At 43.5% G+C, this 19377-nt stretch overlaps 1 protein-coding gene across 1 annotated transcript; it reads right to left on the bottom strand.

Annotated features, from left to right (window-relative positions):
- Positions 1 to 38: 38 nt before the first annotated feature.
- naa15a (N-alpha-acetyltransferase 15, NatA auxiliary subunit a) lies at positions 39 to 18103 on the bottom strand. Its single transcript, XM_080008456.1, has 20 exons — positions 17931 to 18103; positions 15718 to 15802; positions 15448 to 15552; positions 14959 to 15116; positions 14336 to 14470; positions 12834 to 12987; positions 12549 to 12668; positions 12241 to 12336; positions 11955 to 12061; positions 11311 to 11383; positions 10231 to 10400; positions 9225 to 9377; positions 8984 to 9112; positions 7278 to 7491; positions 6222 to 6415; positions 5341 to 5449; positions 3164 to 3262; positions 1940 to 2083; positions 1756 to 1853; positions 39 to 1108 (listed from the first exon to the last, which is right to left on the bottom strand). The coding sequence occupies exons 1-20, from the start codon at positions 17982 to 17984 to the stop codon at positions 896 to 898; spliced, it is 2610 nt and encodes an 869-aa protein (XP_079864582.1). The 5' UTR covers positions 17985 to 18103; the 3' UTR covers positions 39 to 895.
- Between the last annotated feature and the right edge of the window lie 1274 nt (positions 18104 to 19377).

Consider the following 19377-nt stretch of genomic DNA (forward strand, 5'->3'; position numbering starts at 1 on the left):
ACCTTAATATCTGAAATAAACTACTTTCTGGAAACAACTCAAAATTCGATGTTTTCCTTTATTCACAATACCTTGGCGCTTGTTAAATAGGAACCAGATTGCCCAGGTGCTGATTGACAAACGCCCCCGCCCCCCCGAGAAAATAACATAAGTGTGGGATTAACCAACAAGTCCAACTGATTCTAATTATAAGGGAAGAGGAAAAAAATTGAAGTATAAATCCAAATGTGTTTTGACCAGTGATTGCCCACCTGTCTTGAATATATCTGAAAAAAGTTGTATCCAAAACTAAAATATATGGAACTATACACCGTAAGACACCACTGGAAAACAAAAATGACTTTCCCTTAGGAAAAGATACCACACACCGCTGCCCCGTTTTACACTCCAAAACAACCACTTTCTCCCAAAAATCACTATTATAAAAGGCTACTGTTTTGGTTATGCAAACGTGGCTTTAATTTATTCAGTTGTCAGTTTGTAAGATATAAATTACCTTAAAAAAAAAAAGAAAAAAAATGTGAGAAGCAGGACGCGGCGTTGAAACACAGGAGTTAGAGAAATAAAATTTAAAAAATAATATCTAAAAACTGTGTTTTACAGAAGGCGGCGTCAATCCCCCCCACCCCCCAACACACAGTTTTTCTCCTCCCTGTGACATTCCTTTTCTTTTTTATTTGTTTATTTTTCTTAAAAAAAGTAAAACGGGCATCTCTTTATTTTTCAGTACCGTGGTTTTGTTTTTGTTTTTTTTCGTTTTTTTTTTTTCGTTTCTCTTGTGTGTGCTTTCTCTTTTCCTCTAGTGCTCAGTGTGTCCAGATCAGTGCAAGGCGGGGGTGGGGGGTGGGGCAGTCACAAAATGGCTGTGAGCTGAAAAGGGGGGAGGGAGGGAGGTTCACATGTCGTCGTGCTCCTCTGCTGACAGGTCTCCGTTGGTGCTGGCAAGGGGGGGCGTGCTGCTGTTGTCCTGGTGCTCCTCGGGGGGCATGAAGGCCAGCGAGTAGGGAAAGAGCTGCTGACAGGTGGTGCGGTACGCCTCGGCCGCCTTCTGCTGGCCCTCGTCGCCGAGGTGGCCGCCGCGGACCGCCGCCAGGACATCCGTGCACACCTGGCGGAGACGTCCGTTTGGTTAGAGCTAAACACACGTGGACCAATTCTATGGGGGGGGGGGGGTTTTCAGGCTTTAACCTGCCTAAAATAATCCTACTTCAATCAATCCAGAATTAAAAATGCATTTCTGAGACGTTGCATATTTTCAGACTAGTTATTTAGATAATTAGACCAGGAAGTCCTAGACCAAAGTAATGAAGGACTAGTCAGCTGCTTCTCTCTGGTCTTGGTGCTGATATAGTCCAGATCTATTTCCTATTTTTGTCAAGGTCGACATGGAGGCCCACGTCTATTAATCCTTCCATAGCCCATTAAAGATAAACCTGCCTCTGGCCTGGTAGAACCACTTACTAGATTAGCTCTAATCTTCCTTCTGGAAATTAGATTTATTTTATGTGTCCATGAAGCTGCCCCAATAAGATGCAACTGTGGGCCGTTAAAGTAAAATGCACTTTACTCGGGGACCACTGCTTTAAAGACACACACACACACACACACACACACACACACACACACACACACACACACACACACACACACACACACACACACACACACACACACACACACACACACACACACACACACACACACTATTGTCATAAGGACGAATTGTCCTCTGGCACTCAAAAAAGGTTAGCATACCTGGATGGATCTTCCCGTGAGGGACTCATCCAGAGCAGTCGCTAGCTCGCAGGCCATCTTGTCAGATGAAGGCTCCAAGTAGACCATCATCTTCGCAGCTGGGTTTAGGGTGGGGGTTTGGAAACATTTAATCCTTCTTTTCCTAAATGCATGATTTTATGGATTTATTTAACTGCTTGCTTACCGGCAAGTCGGTGCGGCACGGAGCCGGAGTGCCTGCTCAGGTAGTTTTTGTTGAAGCTGTTTGCGTCGCTCTCCCCGAAGAGCCGAGAAATCTCCTGCTTCAGCACGATCCGCACGGGCTCCGGTAAAGCCACGCTGTCGTTCACTAAAGGCACACAGCATAGGATGTTAGTGTCCAATACAGCTAAATGATTAATCAAATTCAAACCGACATCACAATGTAATAGATCGCAATTTTCAAATAGCAAAGGCTGCAATTAAAAAAAAAGTATTGATTTTTTAATGTTACATTCTGAAAAAACACATCAGTTTAAATGTATTATATCTATTAAAATTTTTAAAAGTTACAATTTTACCATTTTCTGGGCTGTGTATGCCAACTCCGCCTCCGGGGCGCAGAGGTTCATAGTTGATGTCTTTTCAAAATAAGATGCACTTATGCATCACATAAGTGATACTATCGACAAAATGTACTTACTGTAAGTCACATTAGACAAGAGTCTATTGAATGACGTAAAGCAATAAGTGAATTTCTTATCTTGAAAATAAGGTAATTGTCTTATTTTGAAAATACAAGTGGTTAAAAGTTTTTTTTCTTTTTTTTTTTTTTTTAAGTCCTTGGTTAACCTAGGCAGACAGTCTGATCAGCATCCTGTCTTGCTGGTTCGAAGTGGGTTTTTTCTAAATAAGTTATTTTATTTATTGAAATAAATTATTTTGTTTATTTAAATTATTGTATTTAAACAAGACAAATTAACCATTATGTGTTTTATTTTTAAGGTAAAGTAAGTAAAAGTTAATGCACCTTTTCAACATTCAGTGGCAAATTCCCCCTGTCGGCAGCGTGCTCTGGTGGGTTATCTCCCGATAAGGGGCCTTTTGTGTGGAGTTTGCAAGTTCTTCCCGTGCTCAAATGGGGTTTCCTCCATGTACAATCAGTAAGGACCCCCACCAAAAACATTCAGAAGATTGTCGTCTGACTAGAGATGGATGTTTGGAGTTGGTCCCCAGGCGCTGTATGCTGCTCACTGCTCCTGGCCACCATTGGAAGCATGCTTGCGTGTGTGTGTGTTGGTCGCTGTCGCTGTCGCCGCATGGGTGCATGTGTTGCGGTGCGTGCGCTGTGACAATTCAGAATCTTTCCTGCCTTTGTCTTGAATGGGTTAATGCGTCTTATTTTGAAAGATGCTGGTGTCAGGTGGCCGGGTCAGAGGGCTGTACTCACCTCCTTTGAAGAAGCGCACCAGACACTGATGGAGCCATGGGTGAGAGGGTTCGATGGCCACCGCCCTCTTCACAGACTGAAGCATCAACAGGTATTTCTCTGGAGAAAGTAGGGGAGGAACCGGTAAAGAGGAAAAGAAAGGGGCGATTAGGGCAAGTAAATGCAGCCATTCAGTTTCCAGATCAGTTTTTCTACAAAAGCAGATTCAAGGACAGCACTGAAAGCCGTAAATCCACTGGCAATGTTTCGTCGGTCTTGATATAAATCTCTCCCTATCTTCATCTCTCCACCTAGCATAATTCCCATAAAAATGCAGGTACGGCTGTAAAGGGAAGCAGTAACATTGACGAGTAGGGGTGGGGCCAAATCCAAATAAAGCACAAGCAGCGGGGATTTTTTAATGAATATTTATTTCTTACAAATATTTCAAAAGATATTTGATAAATAACATTCGGAAAATAAGTCTGATCCGAAACGTGGAGCTCAGCTGCAAAGACAAGAAATTGAAACACGTCCGGTCTCTACAGAGGCAGGCCTTTATATGCTTAAATGTTCTTATTTTATCTTCTTAAATGCCACTCAGATCCTGGACGTGTCTTTTAGAGTTAGGGGTGCGGTGCGGGGACATCAAGCACAAGCGCTTTGCTTGCCCGCCGGCCGCACCAAAGCCGGAGGGGGAACAAGTGGACAGAGAGAGGTGGAACGGGTGGAGAATGTTCCTTCTCCAGGGGCAGAGAGTGTAGGACCGGTTGAAAATGATCACACTGATTTAATAACACAGGGTTATTGCGTCCGGGTACAGGGGCTCTGTCCCGGCCCAGTGGAGGGAAGAGTCCACCCGGGAGGGGCGGGAGACAAGGAGGTGGAAACTGGTCTCTCAGGGCCAGAAAAAAACCCCAGTGATGAATTTTTGCCACCAGTTCATCAACTCACGACAACACCGGTGTTATCGGTAATGCCAGACATTTTACAATGGGGGGCGGGGGGGGGTTATGCACTGGCACTAATTACCCATGGAGGGAGACTGGTCTCGAGCTATCCCTGATCTAAGGTCTTCTATAGTCTTCTTTCTCTCCTCCCGTGAAATGTGACAGACTGTGCGACTCTGCTGTGCGTGCACGGAGCCACTTTCACTTTTGTGGCCTCAGACTAAGTATTGATAACACACTTAGATGCGAAAACTAACTCAATAGGTAGTAGTTTCTCTAAAAAAATAAATACAAATAAAAAATGGACAAGTAATGTAATCGTGTATGCCCAAACACCGTGCAACACTACTAACTGCAGCAACCCTAGTACTAACCCTAACCCAAGTCATTTAATGTGGGTACAGACTCTATACGGAACTTTTCCGTAAAGGAGACCAATGTGTGGATGACTACCTACTGCCTTTGCCGGATATTTTTTATCCAGCAATGTTATGGATTCCATGTGGGAAAGGGGCTTTACTCATCATAGCACAACCTCTATGAAAGCTTTACTATTGAGAAACTTAGCACTCTTCCGCTGATTCTCACTGTGCTTAAATGTGGTCCAATATGGCAAACGTTAAGGAAGAAAAAAAATAATTGAACTCCTTTTTAAAAACTGGAAGCTCACAATATTGTCAGATAGTCTCAATTGCATTACTCCATTTAATTTTATGGACTCTTTTGCACTACCGCAAATCAGCTCTTTTGGCTACATCCACACTAATGTAGACACAGGAATTCGCAGAACTTCCTTCGGGAAACCTACTGTAGCCATTTCGTTGAACTGCTAAAATTTCAAACACATTGTTCCTACACATTTTCCATTTAAATTCCACACTTTTCCAGACTTCTCAGTAGATTTTAGTAGAAACAATAAGTTACTCATTACACTACTTTTAGGTTACTCACAAAAATGAACGCGGAAAAACTGATGCTATTTTTGCCAAAAGGGAATGCTGGTAGAAAAAGTTCAAACCAAAATTCAAACCAAATTTCATGAAAGTCGGTTCAGAGCCGACACCCCCCAGCGCAAACTGCATTTGTTTACCGGTGGATCTTGACCGCGCCAATATGTGGCGACCACGTGGGCCAATCGATTTTTTGATTGTGAATCATGAAACCCTTACTACATAGGTAGAATGTGTTGTGTTGAATTTCTAAACCAAGCCAATATAAATTTACACCACACTTGCATTTTTGCCTCACCTTTCCTGAAGTAGATCTCAAAGGCCAGCAGGTGAGTCTCGATCTTGTTCCTCACAAGGTACTTCAGAGGGGTCAGGAATTTTACGGCCTCCTCCAGGGGATTCTCCACCTGACAGTATGGGGCAAATGGTCAAATCTGGTTCAAATGCACAGAAATGGCACATCCAAGTTAGAGGTGCAAAGAAGCATGATAAATATATAATCAACCATTCAGTCCCAATGACACCAAACGACTGGTATAAAACTACGCTGTTCAATAAAAATATATATCATCTCAGTACCAGTCTATACTTCAAATTCAAGATCCAGCATTTGTATCAACAATGAAATAAGTGGAATTGGTGCATCTGCCAATTCCAATAGCCGTTGAGCAAAGTCCCTTTGGTGGATGGCGCCCCAGACAGTTCACTGGGGTACCATCATAGTAACACTCCCATAAGTAAGTTTGTGGGCTCCTGTATCTACCTCGGAAGTTGACTATATCTGAAAGGAAGGTTACATTTTATATGTATACTTTAAGAACGCCTCTATGCACATTCCAATCAGCAATCCATAATGAATCAAAATTACAATATTGGAGACTAGCGTGAATGCTGGATTTTCTACATGAAATTAAGATGATGGCGAGGCAAATGGCCGGTTGGTCGTGCCCTACACTGTTGGAGCCTCCTCTTTTGAGTTGCATACAAAAGAGGAGCAGAGCTCTTCTTGTGAAGAGCACCGTCTCTGTGATCCAACTATCTCTGTCTTAAGTCGTGGAAGTGTGCATAGGGAAGGCGTGAGATGATCAAATGGAACTCGGAGGTTGCCAAACTTAAATGTTCACCAGCCGGATGAACTGCAGTTCTGTCCACGCTTAGAAAACACCAACAATCTTCAACCTTAGCCAGCTTGTCCGGTATCAGCTCCTCCTTGGGGCCGCCGATCTCTTCGTCGTCCTCCTCTTTCTTCTTTTTCTGGTTCTTCAGCTGTTTCTCCTTTTCGGCATTCTTCTTCTCCTCCTCCAGCTGGGCCTTCTTCTGGGCGCGCCGCTGCTTGTTGCGTAGCTTCTTTAGCTCCTTGTCGTTAAGGTTCTCTGCACAGAGACGATGAAGGAGGTTAAGATGGAGAACAGTGTTTTGGCTTGTGGTTTGCTTGCTGGCTATGGTGGTGTTTTGGATATGTAAATGTCCGTCCAAAATGAGATTCTAAAATACACCAGTGAGTGTTCAGGCAGCGGGTGCTTTGCTGTCTGTGTGCTGTCACACACAGGTGTATGTCTTCAAATGAAGGCCTTGTTGCATTTATGTGTAGTTGACTTCTGAAGTTGCTGGTATTGCTCCCCCTTACATTCAATTGGTTTATTTTATAAATTGCATTATGCTGTGCCATCGCCTGCCTTGATAAATTCGGCCGGCAGTTACGAGTGTTTGCAACCTGTCCACCGTGAATGCACCGAACATGTTTGAACACAGAACATGTTTGATCACAGAACATGTTTTATATGTTCTGGGAAAGAATGTCTTTTAGGTTAGACAATTTTGGAAATTTTGGAGATTATCAGATAAGATAGTACTTTATTGATTGATTATAGGTGAAACTCAGGCATAGCCACTTGAATAAGCAAAATTTTAAGTCAAATACCAAATACGGCCACATTTGTCTGTAAACATATCTGTATTTTGGTTCTGACCAATCAGTAAACGCTACCAAGCTGGTGCCATTCTCGGTACCTATTGGTACAAATAGGTCATACCTCTAAAGATAAAGTTACCTCATTGCTCTAAAAAAGTGTTCTCAGGCATAATTAATTTTCATAGAAACTGAAAAACAGCAATGTAAAAAATGTAATATTCTTTTTTTTTTGATACGTAACCAAATAAAAATTTCCCCTCCAATACCGTGGAACCATCTGCTCAATGAGTCAGCCCCCCCCCCCAAACTGGCAGAAGTCTTACCTGTCTCTCCCTGGCTCTCCTTGCTGTCGTCGGCCAGGGGCTTGTCGTGCAGTGCCAGGTAGATGTGGATGGCGATGCGCGCAGCCTTGTAGTAGAAGGGGTGCTGCCGCAGCACGTCCTCCAGCTTCAGCAGCTCCACGTAGGAGCGCAGTGTCATCTTACGCATGCAGTAAGTGTGGAAATCAAACTGGTCATCCGTGATCTCCACAAAATGCTGGCGGGAAAGGAGAGGGTGTAATTGCTAAGGTTATCCATTGACCAGTGCGTCACTATACAGTCAAAGTGTCTGTATGTATCTGTATGGACCGGTGTTGCATAGGTGAATTGCAACTATTCGATTACACAATGGGGGCTGTATCTACCAGCTATTGTAGAACCTAATGTATCCAAACCCCAAGGGAACAGTTCTGGGGACTAGAATGTTCATTTGGTAGAGAGATGAATGATTATACATGAATTATGTTCCTCAAAACAGTCCAGGTGGTTGATTTAAACACCGCCAGAAACAAAAACATGAATATAACATGTTATTTAATAGTAGAGTATCAAACCTGCCAACCCTCAGAGGTTGGACACTGCAACTATCCATCTGACTATCCATCTCAATAACCACCTGACTTTAAAAGCATCCCTGCTTCTCCTTGTCTAATAACATTCGTTGTGATTTGTCCCATTGTACTACGTATTGCAGCTATGAAAAAGGCTGGCGCAGGGCAGCCAGCTGAGGCCCTTCTCTTAATGATAAAAGTAAATACAATAAAATAAAGCAGCTTCTATTGGAATTTGAAATTCAAATCGCATAAATATTGGCAGGTCTGCAGTATAGGAAGGAAGGAGGAAGAGGAATTCTGACTACGACCCCAAGAACATTATCTCCACCGTCAAGCATGGAGGTGGAAGCATTATGCTTTGGGGGTGTTTATGTGCTCAGGGGACAGGTCGACTTCCCCGCATCAAGGGAAAGATGGATGGGGCCATGTACCGTGAAATCCTGGGTGACAACCTCCTTCTCTCAGCCAGGACACTTAAAATGGGTCGTGGATGGGTCTTCCAGCACGGCAATGACCCAAAACATACAGCCATGGAAACAAAGGAGTGCCTCAAGAAGAAGAACATTAAGGTCATGGAGCGGCCTGGCCAGTCTCTGGACCTTAGCCCTATAGAAAATCTGTGGCGGGAGCTGAAGCTTGGAGTTGCCAAGCGACAGCCTCGAAACCTTAAAGATTTGGAGAGGATCTGCAAAGAGGAGTGGTCCAACTTTCCTCCTGAGATGTGTGCAAACCTGGTAATCAATTACAAGAAGCGTCTGACCTCTGTACTTGCCAACAAGGGTTACTCCACCAAGTACTAGGTCATGTTTTGATAGGGGATCAAATACTTATTTCACTCAATGAAATGCAAAATAATTTATATCTTTTATTTAATGTGATTTTCTGGATTTTCTTTGTGATATTTTGTCTCTCACTGTTATAATAAACCTACGAAGAATTACCACTAAAATTATAGACCGTTCATTTCTTTGTCAGTGGGTAAACTTAAAAAAAAAATCAGTGAGGGATCAAATAATTATTTCCCCCACTGTAAATGATCACCGTTGTGTATACGTGTGTCTGGGGGGTGTCCCAAGCAATGTCTACATTCAGATTCATCAACACGTTGAACAGTAATCAATTGACCGACACAACCAGACAGACTGTGAGGCTCACCCGCTCAATCTCGTGACACTTCTTGAGGGCCTCGCCGAACTTGTTCATGGCCTTGTAGGCCAGCGCACACTCTGTCTGGAACCACATGCACTGCATCTCATTCAGGTTCTCCACTGCCGACGTGCCCTCCTGGAACGCAGCACGAATACACGGACAGAGAATGAGTCCATTTTTGTTATCCACACACACAAAAAAGAAAAAAAAAAGTACCTCAAACCTTCGTTTAGAGGTGCCTACCCACCCGTGTGAACTTAGAGCACATGTCCTCTGCTTCCTTAATGAGGCCGGCCTTCAGCATGTACTTGGCACACTTTGAGTTGATGAAGCGGTCGGCCGTGTCCAGAGCCTGAGCTTCGTCCATCCACCGGGCCGCTTCCTTGACGTTGCCGGCGTGCTGCAGAGATGAGGGACCGAGCGAGAAAGGGTAAGAGCGGCCAGTGATGAACAACGTGAAAGATGCTTGTTTGTTTGTGCATGGATGTCTGCATGGTTCGGTTCACATCACGAGCTACTGAGTCATTTAGCTATCAGGTGTATGCAATTGACATTCCTGATTCTTACTTTGGGGATCTTTCCACCTCAGGAAACATTTCAGGAACTTAGTTCTCTGTACTTTTCACACAGTTTCTTTTCCTAATAACACAACTTTCATTCTGATTCATTACAGATATATTGGACTTTTATTTGGTTTGATTTAGAAACGGGTGCTCAAGCACTAAAATTCTAATTGCTTCAATGGTCTATGATTGTTTCTAGCCTTTCATGTAAGTCGCTTTGGACAAACGTATCTGCTAAATGAATAAATGGTTAAAAAATTGGTTCATCTTGGATAGTTTTCTGGTCCTAATAAAGACACCCGTAAGTGAGGTGGTACTTTTCAGGGGAAAAGGAACCACTGGGGCAGAGCAGTGATGAACAACTCAAGCCATGTGAGAATCCTCAAGCACCTCCCATTCATTCATTTATTTATTTTAAATGTAGGTAAAGGCATGATTTATAAAAGAAAATGGACGACCAGAAGCCGAAATATAGTGACCGATACTCAACAATTAAGTATGGAATACTTTATATATTTTAAGATTTTATTGAAACGTTTTCATTTAAGACCATGGACAAAGGTTCCTGGCTTTAAGTGTTTTACAGAATTAATGGAAAGAAAAGTCATATACTCCAGTTGTGTGCTACATATGTGAAAGGGTAACTAGGGGGGTAACAGCTCCAGTGTGCGTGCGTGCATGCGTGTAGACCTTGTAGATCTTGGCTTTGACCACGAAGAGCTCGATCAGGGTTGGCGTACTGTCGATGGCTGTATTGATGTATTCCAGGGCCAGGGTCTGCTGGCCTACGTGGTCAAAGTGCTGTGCCAGGAAATACTGCACCCAGAGTAACGTTGTGGGAGGTTCCTCCTTCCCATCATCTGCACGCAGGGTGGAAAACAAAAAGTGATAGACAGAATAGAGCTGCTGCTCGATTATTATAATGTCTGAATAGTTCCAGAATCTGCACTCTGCGATTATATCCAGGGACTTTTGGAGCGGACCAAGGGACTCTCTGATCGTGTCAGACCAGACGTCGCTGAAAATCGCAGATACTTTCTTTAATCACTCTCCTTTTGGGGGAATGGGGGCTGCACTGGACCGGGGTTGGGATGAGGGCGAGTTCAGATTCAAGTTGGTGTTTGAGGAAGACCAGCCGCGTCAGCTCCTGGGGGCCTCATAACCACTACGCGCTGCCCAGCCGGAGAGCGCCGCGGTTGGGAAGAGAGCAGAGGAAGCCCTGGCGCACCTGGGCCCCAAAACTGGTCAGACTTCATGTTTGATAATAACATGTGTAATGTGTAACGGATCGGCGCGACGACTCCTTATGGGATTCACACATGGAAATCTCTGATGAAGTGTCCTTCAGTTCAATGCACATGCGCTACAACAGTCTGGCTGAGAGTTTGGGGAGGGGTGAAAGCGCATTGCTGTAAAGAAAAGGGCCGTGCTGGATTTCTAGAGCAGGACAAAACGAGAGCATCATTGCAAAATGGAATGCAGCACAATAATTATCTTGTTTTCATAATCGTTGAAAGCCAAAATCGGAACTGAAAACAAAACTTGACCCAAATTTGACCAATTAGGCCCAAATTAGACCTTAGCCCCGGCCCTAATAATCACTTTGCCCAACTGATCTACAAATGTTGGATAAAAATAGACAATGTAATTTGGTTGCCATTTATTTACAAATGGGGACGTCCAGACTGTCATTGAATATTTGTCACCTAGAACATTTTATATGAACATTTACAGAAAGCAGCGATGCAGAATGAAAGGATTGCCACTCACCATTTGCATTAAACATTCGACAGCTTTTCAAACAGGTTGCATAGCCTACAACCAAGTCCTCGATGATTGAAACCTATATTGGGGGAAAAATAACAGAATTTTAGATTCTACCTAGAGAATGCCACTAATTTCGCAATATACAGGCAGGTGTACTGTTGAAATAAAAATAATAGTCAATATTATTTCCAGGTGCGTTTCATCTACCAATGTGCTATGTTGTAACAGCCTTGGAGCATGCAGAGTTGACATTTTCAATTGTGTAGTCACATTTTCAATCCCATGAAAAGATTTCTTTCTTGGTCCACAACGACTCAATATCTTATTTTACTTGTTATGCAAGTAAACAGTGATATATCAGCGGAGGCTCACAAATGCTGTTGATTAGTGGCAGTCAGACCACAAATTAAATAAAATACAATTATTAAAATTACATTTATTCTGGTCATTGTGGTTCAGGTCATTAATGGTGCAAAATCCATTTTAGAAATGATTGCATAAGTACGCATTCCCAAACCGCTCTTAACAGATTGTGGTACAAGCTTCCCATATGTATTGAGATTTGCAAGTTCCAATACATAATTCCAATAATACATTACTAGAATATCATGATGTAACCCATCCACTCTCCCCTCCCCAAACTGTACCTTTTCCTTGTTAGTGTAGAGAGTTTTGAGGGTAGTAAAGACTGGTGGACAGCCTTTACTGAAGTTCATCCTCAGGTAGCAGTCCAGACATTCACAAAATTTCTCCCCTGGAAAACATAAAAACAAAAAACAAAAAAAACAAAAACAAAAAGAAGGAAAATAACTTAAACCCAGTTTGGTCTCATAGCACTGAACCAAAATAATTATAGGCTCTTTAAAAAAATATATACATTATAAACAGGTCTGATACAAAACACCAGTAATGGCTAATGGCTAACTTGTTTACCTGTAAGGAAGGCGAGAGGCAGCCTCCGTGGCACCAGGCCTTTAGGAAATCTCACCCACGCCTCCTCGTAAAGGTTCTGTCGCTCCTCAATACTGCCTGGGGTTGAACGGACATGGCAAGTTTACAACAGATATTAGGATATCATAGTAAAGATATTGCTCTTGTTTCAATGTTTATAAAAAACGGTTCGAATCATGCCCAAACTTGTTCGAGTTTTCCAATTTCGACTGAAATTATGAGGGAAACCTGACATGACAGAAATCACTGTATCTGGGTGAATGTGCGTGTGTTCAGTTTGTACCGTTTACCTGGCTTGAGCGCATTCTCCAGGCCCTGATAGTAGGCCCAGTTCTCAGGGTTCCTCTGCTGAAGTCTCCTGTACACCTCAGAAGCCTCCTCGGGTCGCTCCAGCTTCAGGAACAGCTCTCCTACGATGGAGACACTAGTAGCAACTAGCAGCAAGGGGCTGAACACCATCACTCACTGCTGGCTTCTTGCCCCCCCATAATTGTGCAGTAGCTGGAGTGGGGCTCAAACCAGGGTGTGAAATTACTCTTTAAATTTGATCAGAAATTATTGTTGGGGGTTTGCACCTCGTGTCTCCTCCACCGCCAGTTTGTCGCAGATCTGTTTCTCGTAGTTGTTGAGATGCTCCAGGGCTTCCTTGTACAGGCCGGCCTCACGGAGGACCTGGTTCTGGTACAGCAGCAGCTCACTGTACTCATAGTCCACCTTGTCTAGAGATGTCTGCGCACGCACGCACACGCGCACGCGCACACACACACACACACACACACACACACACACACACACACACACGATCTGACTGTGATATTGGACACTGATATCAAAGATAAGATAATGTTAAACGGAACATGATGCTGTGATCTTGTTGTACCAAGCACAGACACAAAGACTTTTAAAGGGAGCCGTTGTTGGAATAGATGAGACATTTTTAATGTTTAAATTTTCTAAATAAAATGTTCACACTCTTTCGCAAATGAAAGAACTGAACTGAATTAAACTGTGAATTAAACTCTTTCTCACCATTTTTGGGGTGTGGATTTTTTTGGGCAAGACTAAATCGTGACCCGATGACGTATACAAGGTTATGCTTTGCATGGCACTGCCCCCAACAATATATGAAACCAACTATATGACAACACCAGGTGGGCCCATCGGAAACGGAGCATCAGTGGTGAAATAAGCTAAGCTTACAGTTATAAGCTAGCTGGAGTTTGGGATAATGGGCTGTTTTGGGAATAAATACCTGGAGTAAAAGCTGAGACCGTCAGTGAGACTGTAAACTCATTTCAAGTCTTTGCGCTGATACACCCCCCTCCCCACCCCGGCAGCCCCTGGCGCAGCGCCTGCGATGTCTTTAATCCAAATTAAATTCCAATGTCGATTTAAAAAAAAAAAAAAAAAAGTTAACCAGATAATTCGTTATTTAATTCTCCAGTCCCCGAGATGCGACACTGTCTGCGGGAGAGAAGATGCTCGTTCTCGAGGGTTTCTGGAAATCCAGGTCCAAAATATTTTTAAGACACTCAATTTATGAATGCTTCTCAGATTGTGCATTTCTATGCTCCTCCACAGGATCCAGCGCTCCTGTCTCCTCACTCCCCTTTGTGGCTACACTGCTCTGGGTGGAGGCCTAGTCAGTGGATGATCACACTAAAACTGACATGTTTCTACCTCTCCCTATTTTTGTGCCTCTGTGCCCTCTCGGAGCTGGTGTTCAATGGGAGTTGACGGGACAAAATCTATAACAAGGGTTGAGCAACCATCCATCCAACCTCCTACTCCCACTGCCCACTGTCGATCGGATCGCATATTGGTGATCTCGAGTAGCCACAATTGGACGATATGAGAATAGAAACGATCTCCCAACCCTATGCCACAGTTTGCATAAAATAGTCAGATTGATTTAGGAATTACATGTATATTCACCAATGTTTCCATCACTCAAGACCTAACCTTTTTCAATCAATGGGAGTCGACCGTAGTGACTGGCATCTGAATATTTTAAATTGATCCAGTGTTGAGACAAGTCTTAAGTCTATGTAGCAATCGCTATTATATGGTCTCGGACCTGTTGCGTTTTGCGGAACTCCTCGACGATCTTGGCTGCCATCTCAAAGTCCTCCAGCAGGTGGTACGCTACAGCATAACCGATCCACGAGGCCCGCTGGGCCGGTCGCAGTTGCAGCAGCTGATAACGGGTTTCCTGGACAGTAGCGGGTGAGAGACAGGGGCCTCATGGATGAAAAGTTACAGGGGATAAAAAGTCAGAGACAGGAGTGCGAACCATGTAGCCAGCGAGGGAGACTGTTACTACAGTAACACAACCTCCCAAAGTCAATTTGAGAGCTTAGCATTTTAGGATATATTAAACAGACAAAACATATATGAAAGCCCTTTCTCTCATCAGAGTCTGGTATTCAGAGTGGTAAGTGAGTGCAACTGGTCTTCAAATGATTTTTATAGATAAATAAAGAAAGTGCAGCGAAGATTGCTTACTTTGCACATGGGTGTGCTCTTAAATGGTCGTTGTTGAGGCTATAAACAAAGCAAGGCAGCCAGCTAGAAGCTACCTTAGAGCTTACATTGTACTATAGTTATGTTATTGTTTTAGCCTTTTCTACCCTAAATAAAACTGATGGGCTTTGGATAAACCTATATTTCATTTTATTCCTCAATGGGTTCAAGCCTCACCCTGTACCCCTCCAGGTCTCTCATCTGGATCTGCAGCAAGGACAGGTCCCTCAGGATCTGCAGGTTGTCCTTGTCCCACTTCAGGGCATTGCGGTAGCACTTTATGGCCTCATCGTACTTCTTGTCTGAGCGCTGAAGGAGGCCGTACACATGCCAGCCTGGTGGGTGTGGGAGTTCAGGAGCCAAACAGCCTTCAAGTCTTAACAAAAACAACAAAACGAGCCAGACACCAGCATTGGCTACAATGAAATGTTCCCACTGCCTATCTGCGTCGAAAGGTTGCCCCTGCGAAAATATGACTTCTGTGATGTGTGTTTCACTGAATCCCGGTAACCAGTATTTCTAACACAAGTAGCTCAACTTATGAGTCAATAACCAGGGTTATTATTGATTCGAAGGGTATTCTTGAACATTCATTTTGGTATCAAGTTGCAATGACAGTATTAAATACCATATTGAGCATCAATACACTGGTTTATAAAAGGATACAGACATGGCTCTTGAGGTCATTGCGCAGGCCTCGCCTCACTAGCTCGTAGGCTTCCTCCTTCTTGCCCAGACAGTTCAGGGTCAGGCCCTTCATCGCCAGCGTCTCTGGTGGAGATGGAATGGAGAGACATGGGGAAGGATGGGTTAAAGTGCCTGAATAAGTCCAATTCAAAAAGAGAAGCTAAAATGCTTTTTATCATCCATCCATTTATCATCTTGAACAGCTGCGCCGCCCTGACCCCCCAAATGTTAGCTACAGAGTACACTTACCACCATGCTCGGCAAATTTAGGGTTGGACAGGATCTGTTTGCAGAACTTGAGGCCATTTCTGTATTGCTTGTGTTCATAACATCTCTGCAACAAAATAAACAAAACCGTGATTTCAGGGTTACAATAACAGTTTAATTAAAAGCCACACATAACATTAAATTGAAGGACCGAACAGGCACTTTTCTTTGCTCTGTTTAGCTTACTTGAAACTGAGAAAACTCTTGCCATGGCAACAGTTAAATGTGAAAGTGCACCCTACACAACTTTTAAGTTCACTATTCTATTCACACTACACAACTTTCTGTCTTGTGATTGGAAAATTGCACACTACATGACTGATCGGTGACAGGAGGTCACACATTACAACTAACATCTTTCACGAGGAGGATTCCCAGACGAGTATCCGGTCTCACACTTTGCCATGAAAACACAAGTAAGAATTTGATACCGGAAGTGATGCGATACCATGCGTGGGACAGGATAATTAGGAAAGAAAAGTTGCCCAGATTTGGCCACGATCAATGACAAGTTGGTGATTGTGGCGGAACAAGAGGGCATGGTCAAGCCGTGCTGCAGATAGGCGGTGCAGGCTGCCATCCTAGGGCCGCTCAGCTGCTGGAGATAGGGCGACTCAAAGGAGGAGCTCCCCTGATACAGCTGATCCCAGACTAGGAAGTGATTTTGTTTCCGTTTTTCCCGGAGAAGGATGATGGGTGTGTGGCAGAGGCGCCACACCGAACATAATCCACACCGACAGGACTAAAGCCCTGAACTTAGATATATGTGTATGGACTAACTCCTGTGGACTCTTCTGTTGTTTTGCCAGCAAGTCTTTTCTCTTTCCTTTTGGCCCACGTGCCAGTTTGCTGGACCTTCGAATAAAATACATGCCAAACGGCGCTGTTCTGCCTCCACCATCTAATTTCCTGGCCCTGAGAAGAATGCCACCTCCACAGTGACATTTCAGCAAAATGGTTTCAAAGAGATAGACACTGAACATTATCCTTCACATGTCAGGTGGGGCATGGTGGGGACAGTCGGCACAAGATGTATTGGAAAATATATTTGCCCATGTGGATATATAGCTGGAATTTGACAGCTTCAGTGGACCTGTGGGCATGGCTTGCTCAAAACGGGGTGCCCCAGAACAGAGTGCCTTGCTTATTTCTCAATCAAACATTAATCGAGCACAGCCACTCATATACGGTTAGCACTGCTGCCTCACAGCAAGAAGGTTTGGGTCCGACTGGGCAATTCTTATGCTATAATTGAATTTCTTGCAAGTCCAGCAAAGTGGCAAGTGTTTCCTCGCATCGAGATTCAACATTGACTTTCAACAGTGCAGATTAGCACGTTGCAAACTTTATAACCGTGTAATATGGGTTATCTGCCCCCACTCCCCTACAATCTATGCATCTTAATCTAAATGTGTATCATACATCACACGTGGCGATGTACACTTAAATAAAAACAGTGGGCAAAAGGGATGAGTGCTGAATGAAAGGACTAGTCCCAAGTGAGATCTGTTTGCCAATTCTGGGAGATAATTGCTCACTTCCTTCACTCCTCTCGTCCACAGAACCTTGGACATTCAGTGTGGCTCTCCCTTGCAGTTAAGTTATTCTTCTTCTTCTTAGGACTGTTGTTATAACTGTAACGCTACGTTTTCTGTTATACCTGTCCTGCTAGCCAATCAAACTACAGATAGGTTTTAAGTAAACAGATATACTTCTACAATATAGTTATAAACATATTTACAATCTATACTTAACTTTAGCTTCACTGCCACCTGCCCATGTCGGGCTCGCTGGTTGGCATCGTGCTACTACTCCCTGTTAAGTTTTCTTAATAGGCGTGAGCATATTCAGTTTGTTATTTCATGTATATCTTTCTTGGCTTGTATTGTTTTTTTCTGGTGTAACACCTGAATTGGATTTATAAAGTGTGATCTTATCTCTCACGTGTAAGCTTGAAAGGCGAACTTGTAGGCAATAAGAAGTGGCGGTTGTAACCGGCGTGTTTGATTTGCAAGTGACGACCCCCACTGCCCAGATAGCAGACAGAAAGGGACACCGGCCACCGAGGACTTGCGCTGGATATCACGAAGCATCTTCCATCGCTACGGACCGCATACGCGGTGTCTAGCTAGCGGTCAGGACTAGCTTTAGCAGTGCGGTAAACGCTAGCTAGCGAGCCGGCTGCTGCAGCCTACCAGTATCCGTTTGAAGAGGGCATTCTCCTTCGGCGGCAGAGTGATTGCGGGCATCGTGTCTAACTTGTACACCCTCCGCGGCTTCACGCATGAATATAGCCCCCCGGAGACAGAGGATCCCGGACTTGTACCGCCGCCTGTCAGGCTCCTCCGCTTTCACGTGGTGAGCGACAACCCCGAGGCCCCCTTCGGGAGGAAAATGGCCGAAGTCGCCTCTTCTCTTCCGGGTCAAACTGCCGCTGCGGGACACGGAGCCGCTGTCAGAAGAGTTGCAATCAAACCAAACGGAGCGATGTGATGTATACGGTATTACAAATGTTGAGTCTATAAAAGCATAAAATACATTTTCAACCCCCAAAATTTAATTATATTAAGGTTCAACGTGTTTCGGGATTTTTTTTCGTCAAATCGGTCGAATGGTGGGAGTTATCGATGTTGACAGAATAATCATTGAAAGAAGTAAATCAGCAAATACGAACGATTGAGGTTTTTTTTATTTCGTATTTACTGACCGTAGAGAGAGAGAGAGAGAGAGTGTGTGTGTGTGTGTGTGTGTGTATGTATATATATATATATATATATATATATATATATATATATATATATATATGTATAATTATTATTATTATTATTATTTTTAATGAAACCAGGAATTATTATTATTTTTATTTTTTATTTTTTACTTGCAATCGTTTTTTCGACGATCGACACTCCAATTCCCAACGCGGGGCAGGATGTTTAATCAATCGCAGAGTCGCTCCTGAATTGAACTCAAGCTCCGCACGTCGCACTCCAGCTAAGATGACTTTCAGCGGGTTGTTATTTCGGGGTGTGCGGGTCGGCCGTGGTGAGTAAATCATCCAGGGATGTCGAGCTCGCTGCTTCATATAATTAAGCCTCATGATATTCAACGGTACAGTTGTAAAGTATTTTACGGCAGTTGTTTTGATCTGGAAGCCTGACCTTACCTTAGCTTAGCTTAGAATAGCACTGTTTAGCTAACCTGGTACCTGGCGAGTGCTTGTCAAATGCAATGGTTTCGTCCCTCGTTTTATCAAATGTCTAACCTCTTCGTTCTCGGGCACTCCAATAGACATTATAAATTGCATTGCAAATGACATTTCTGAGAACCAAAAGAAATCCTGTGTGAGTGTTGCGAGTGTCCCCTTTGAGTCACCGATCCTGATGCTTTTTGGATATTGAGAGGGATAATTAAGTGGGATCAGGTATTATTAGACTATTTCTGCACAGTAAAGATAGCGGGATTGACAAATGGATAGTTTTCTGACATTTTACAATCTTGAAGTTCAGAAATGTCTCCCATGTATTATTTCTATTACTTAAGAACGTTTTTTTTCTATTGTGGCAAATGGCAATAGAGGATAAGCTTTTTTGAGTGGTTTCTGCAACAGAAGACAGGGCACATCCAGATCTCTGTATACTGTAT

The sequence above is a fragment of the Zeus faber genome, assembly GCF_960531495.2.
Source record: "Zeus faber genome assembly, chromosome: 10".
Lineage (NCBI taxonomy): Eukaryota > Metazoa > Chordata > Actinopteri > Zeiformes > Zeidae > Zeus > Zeus faber.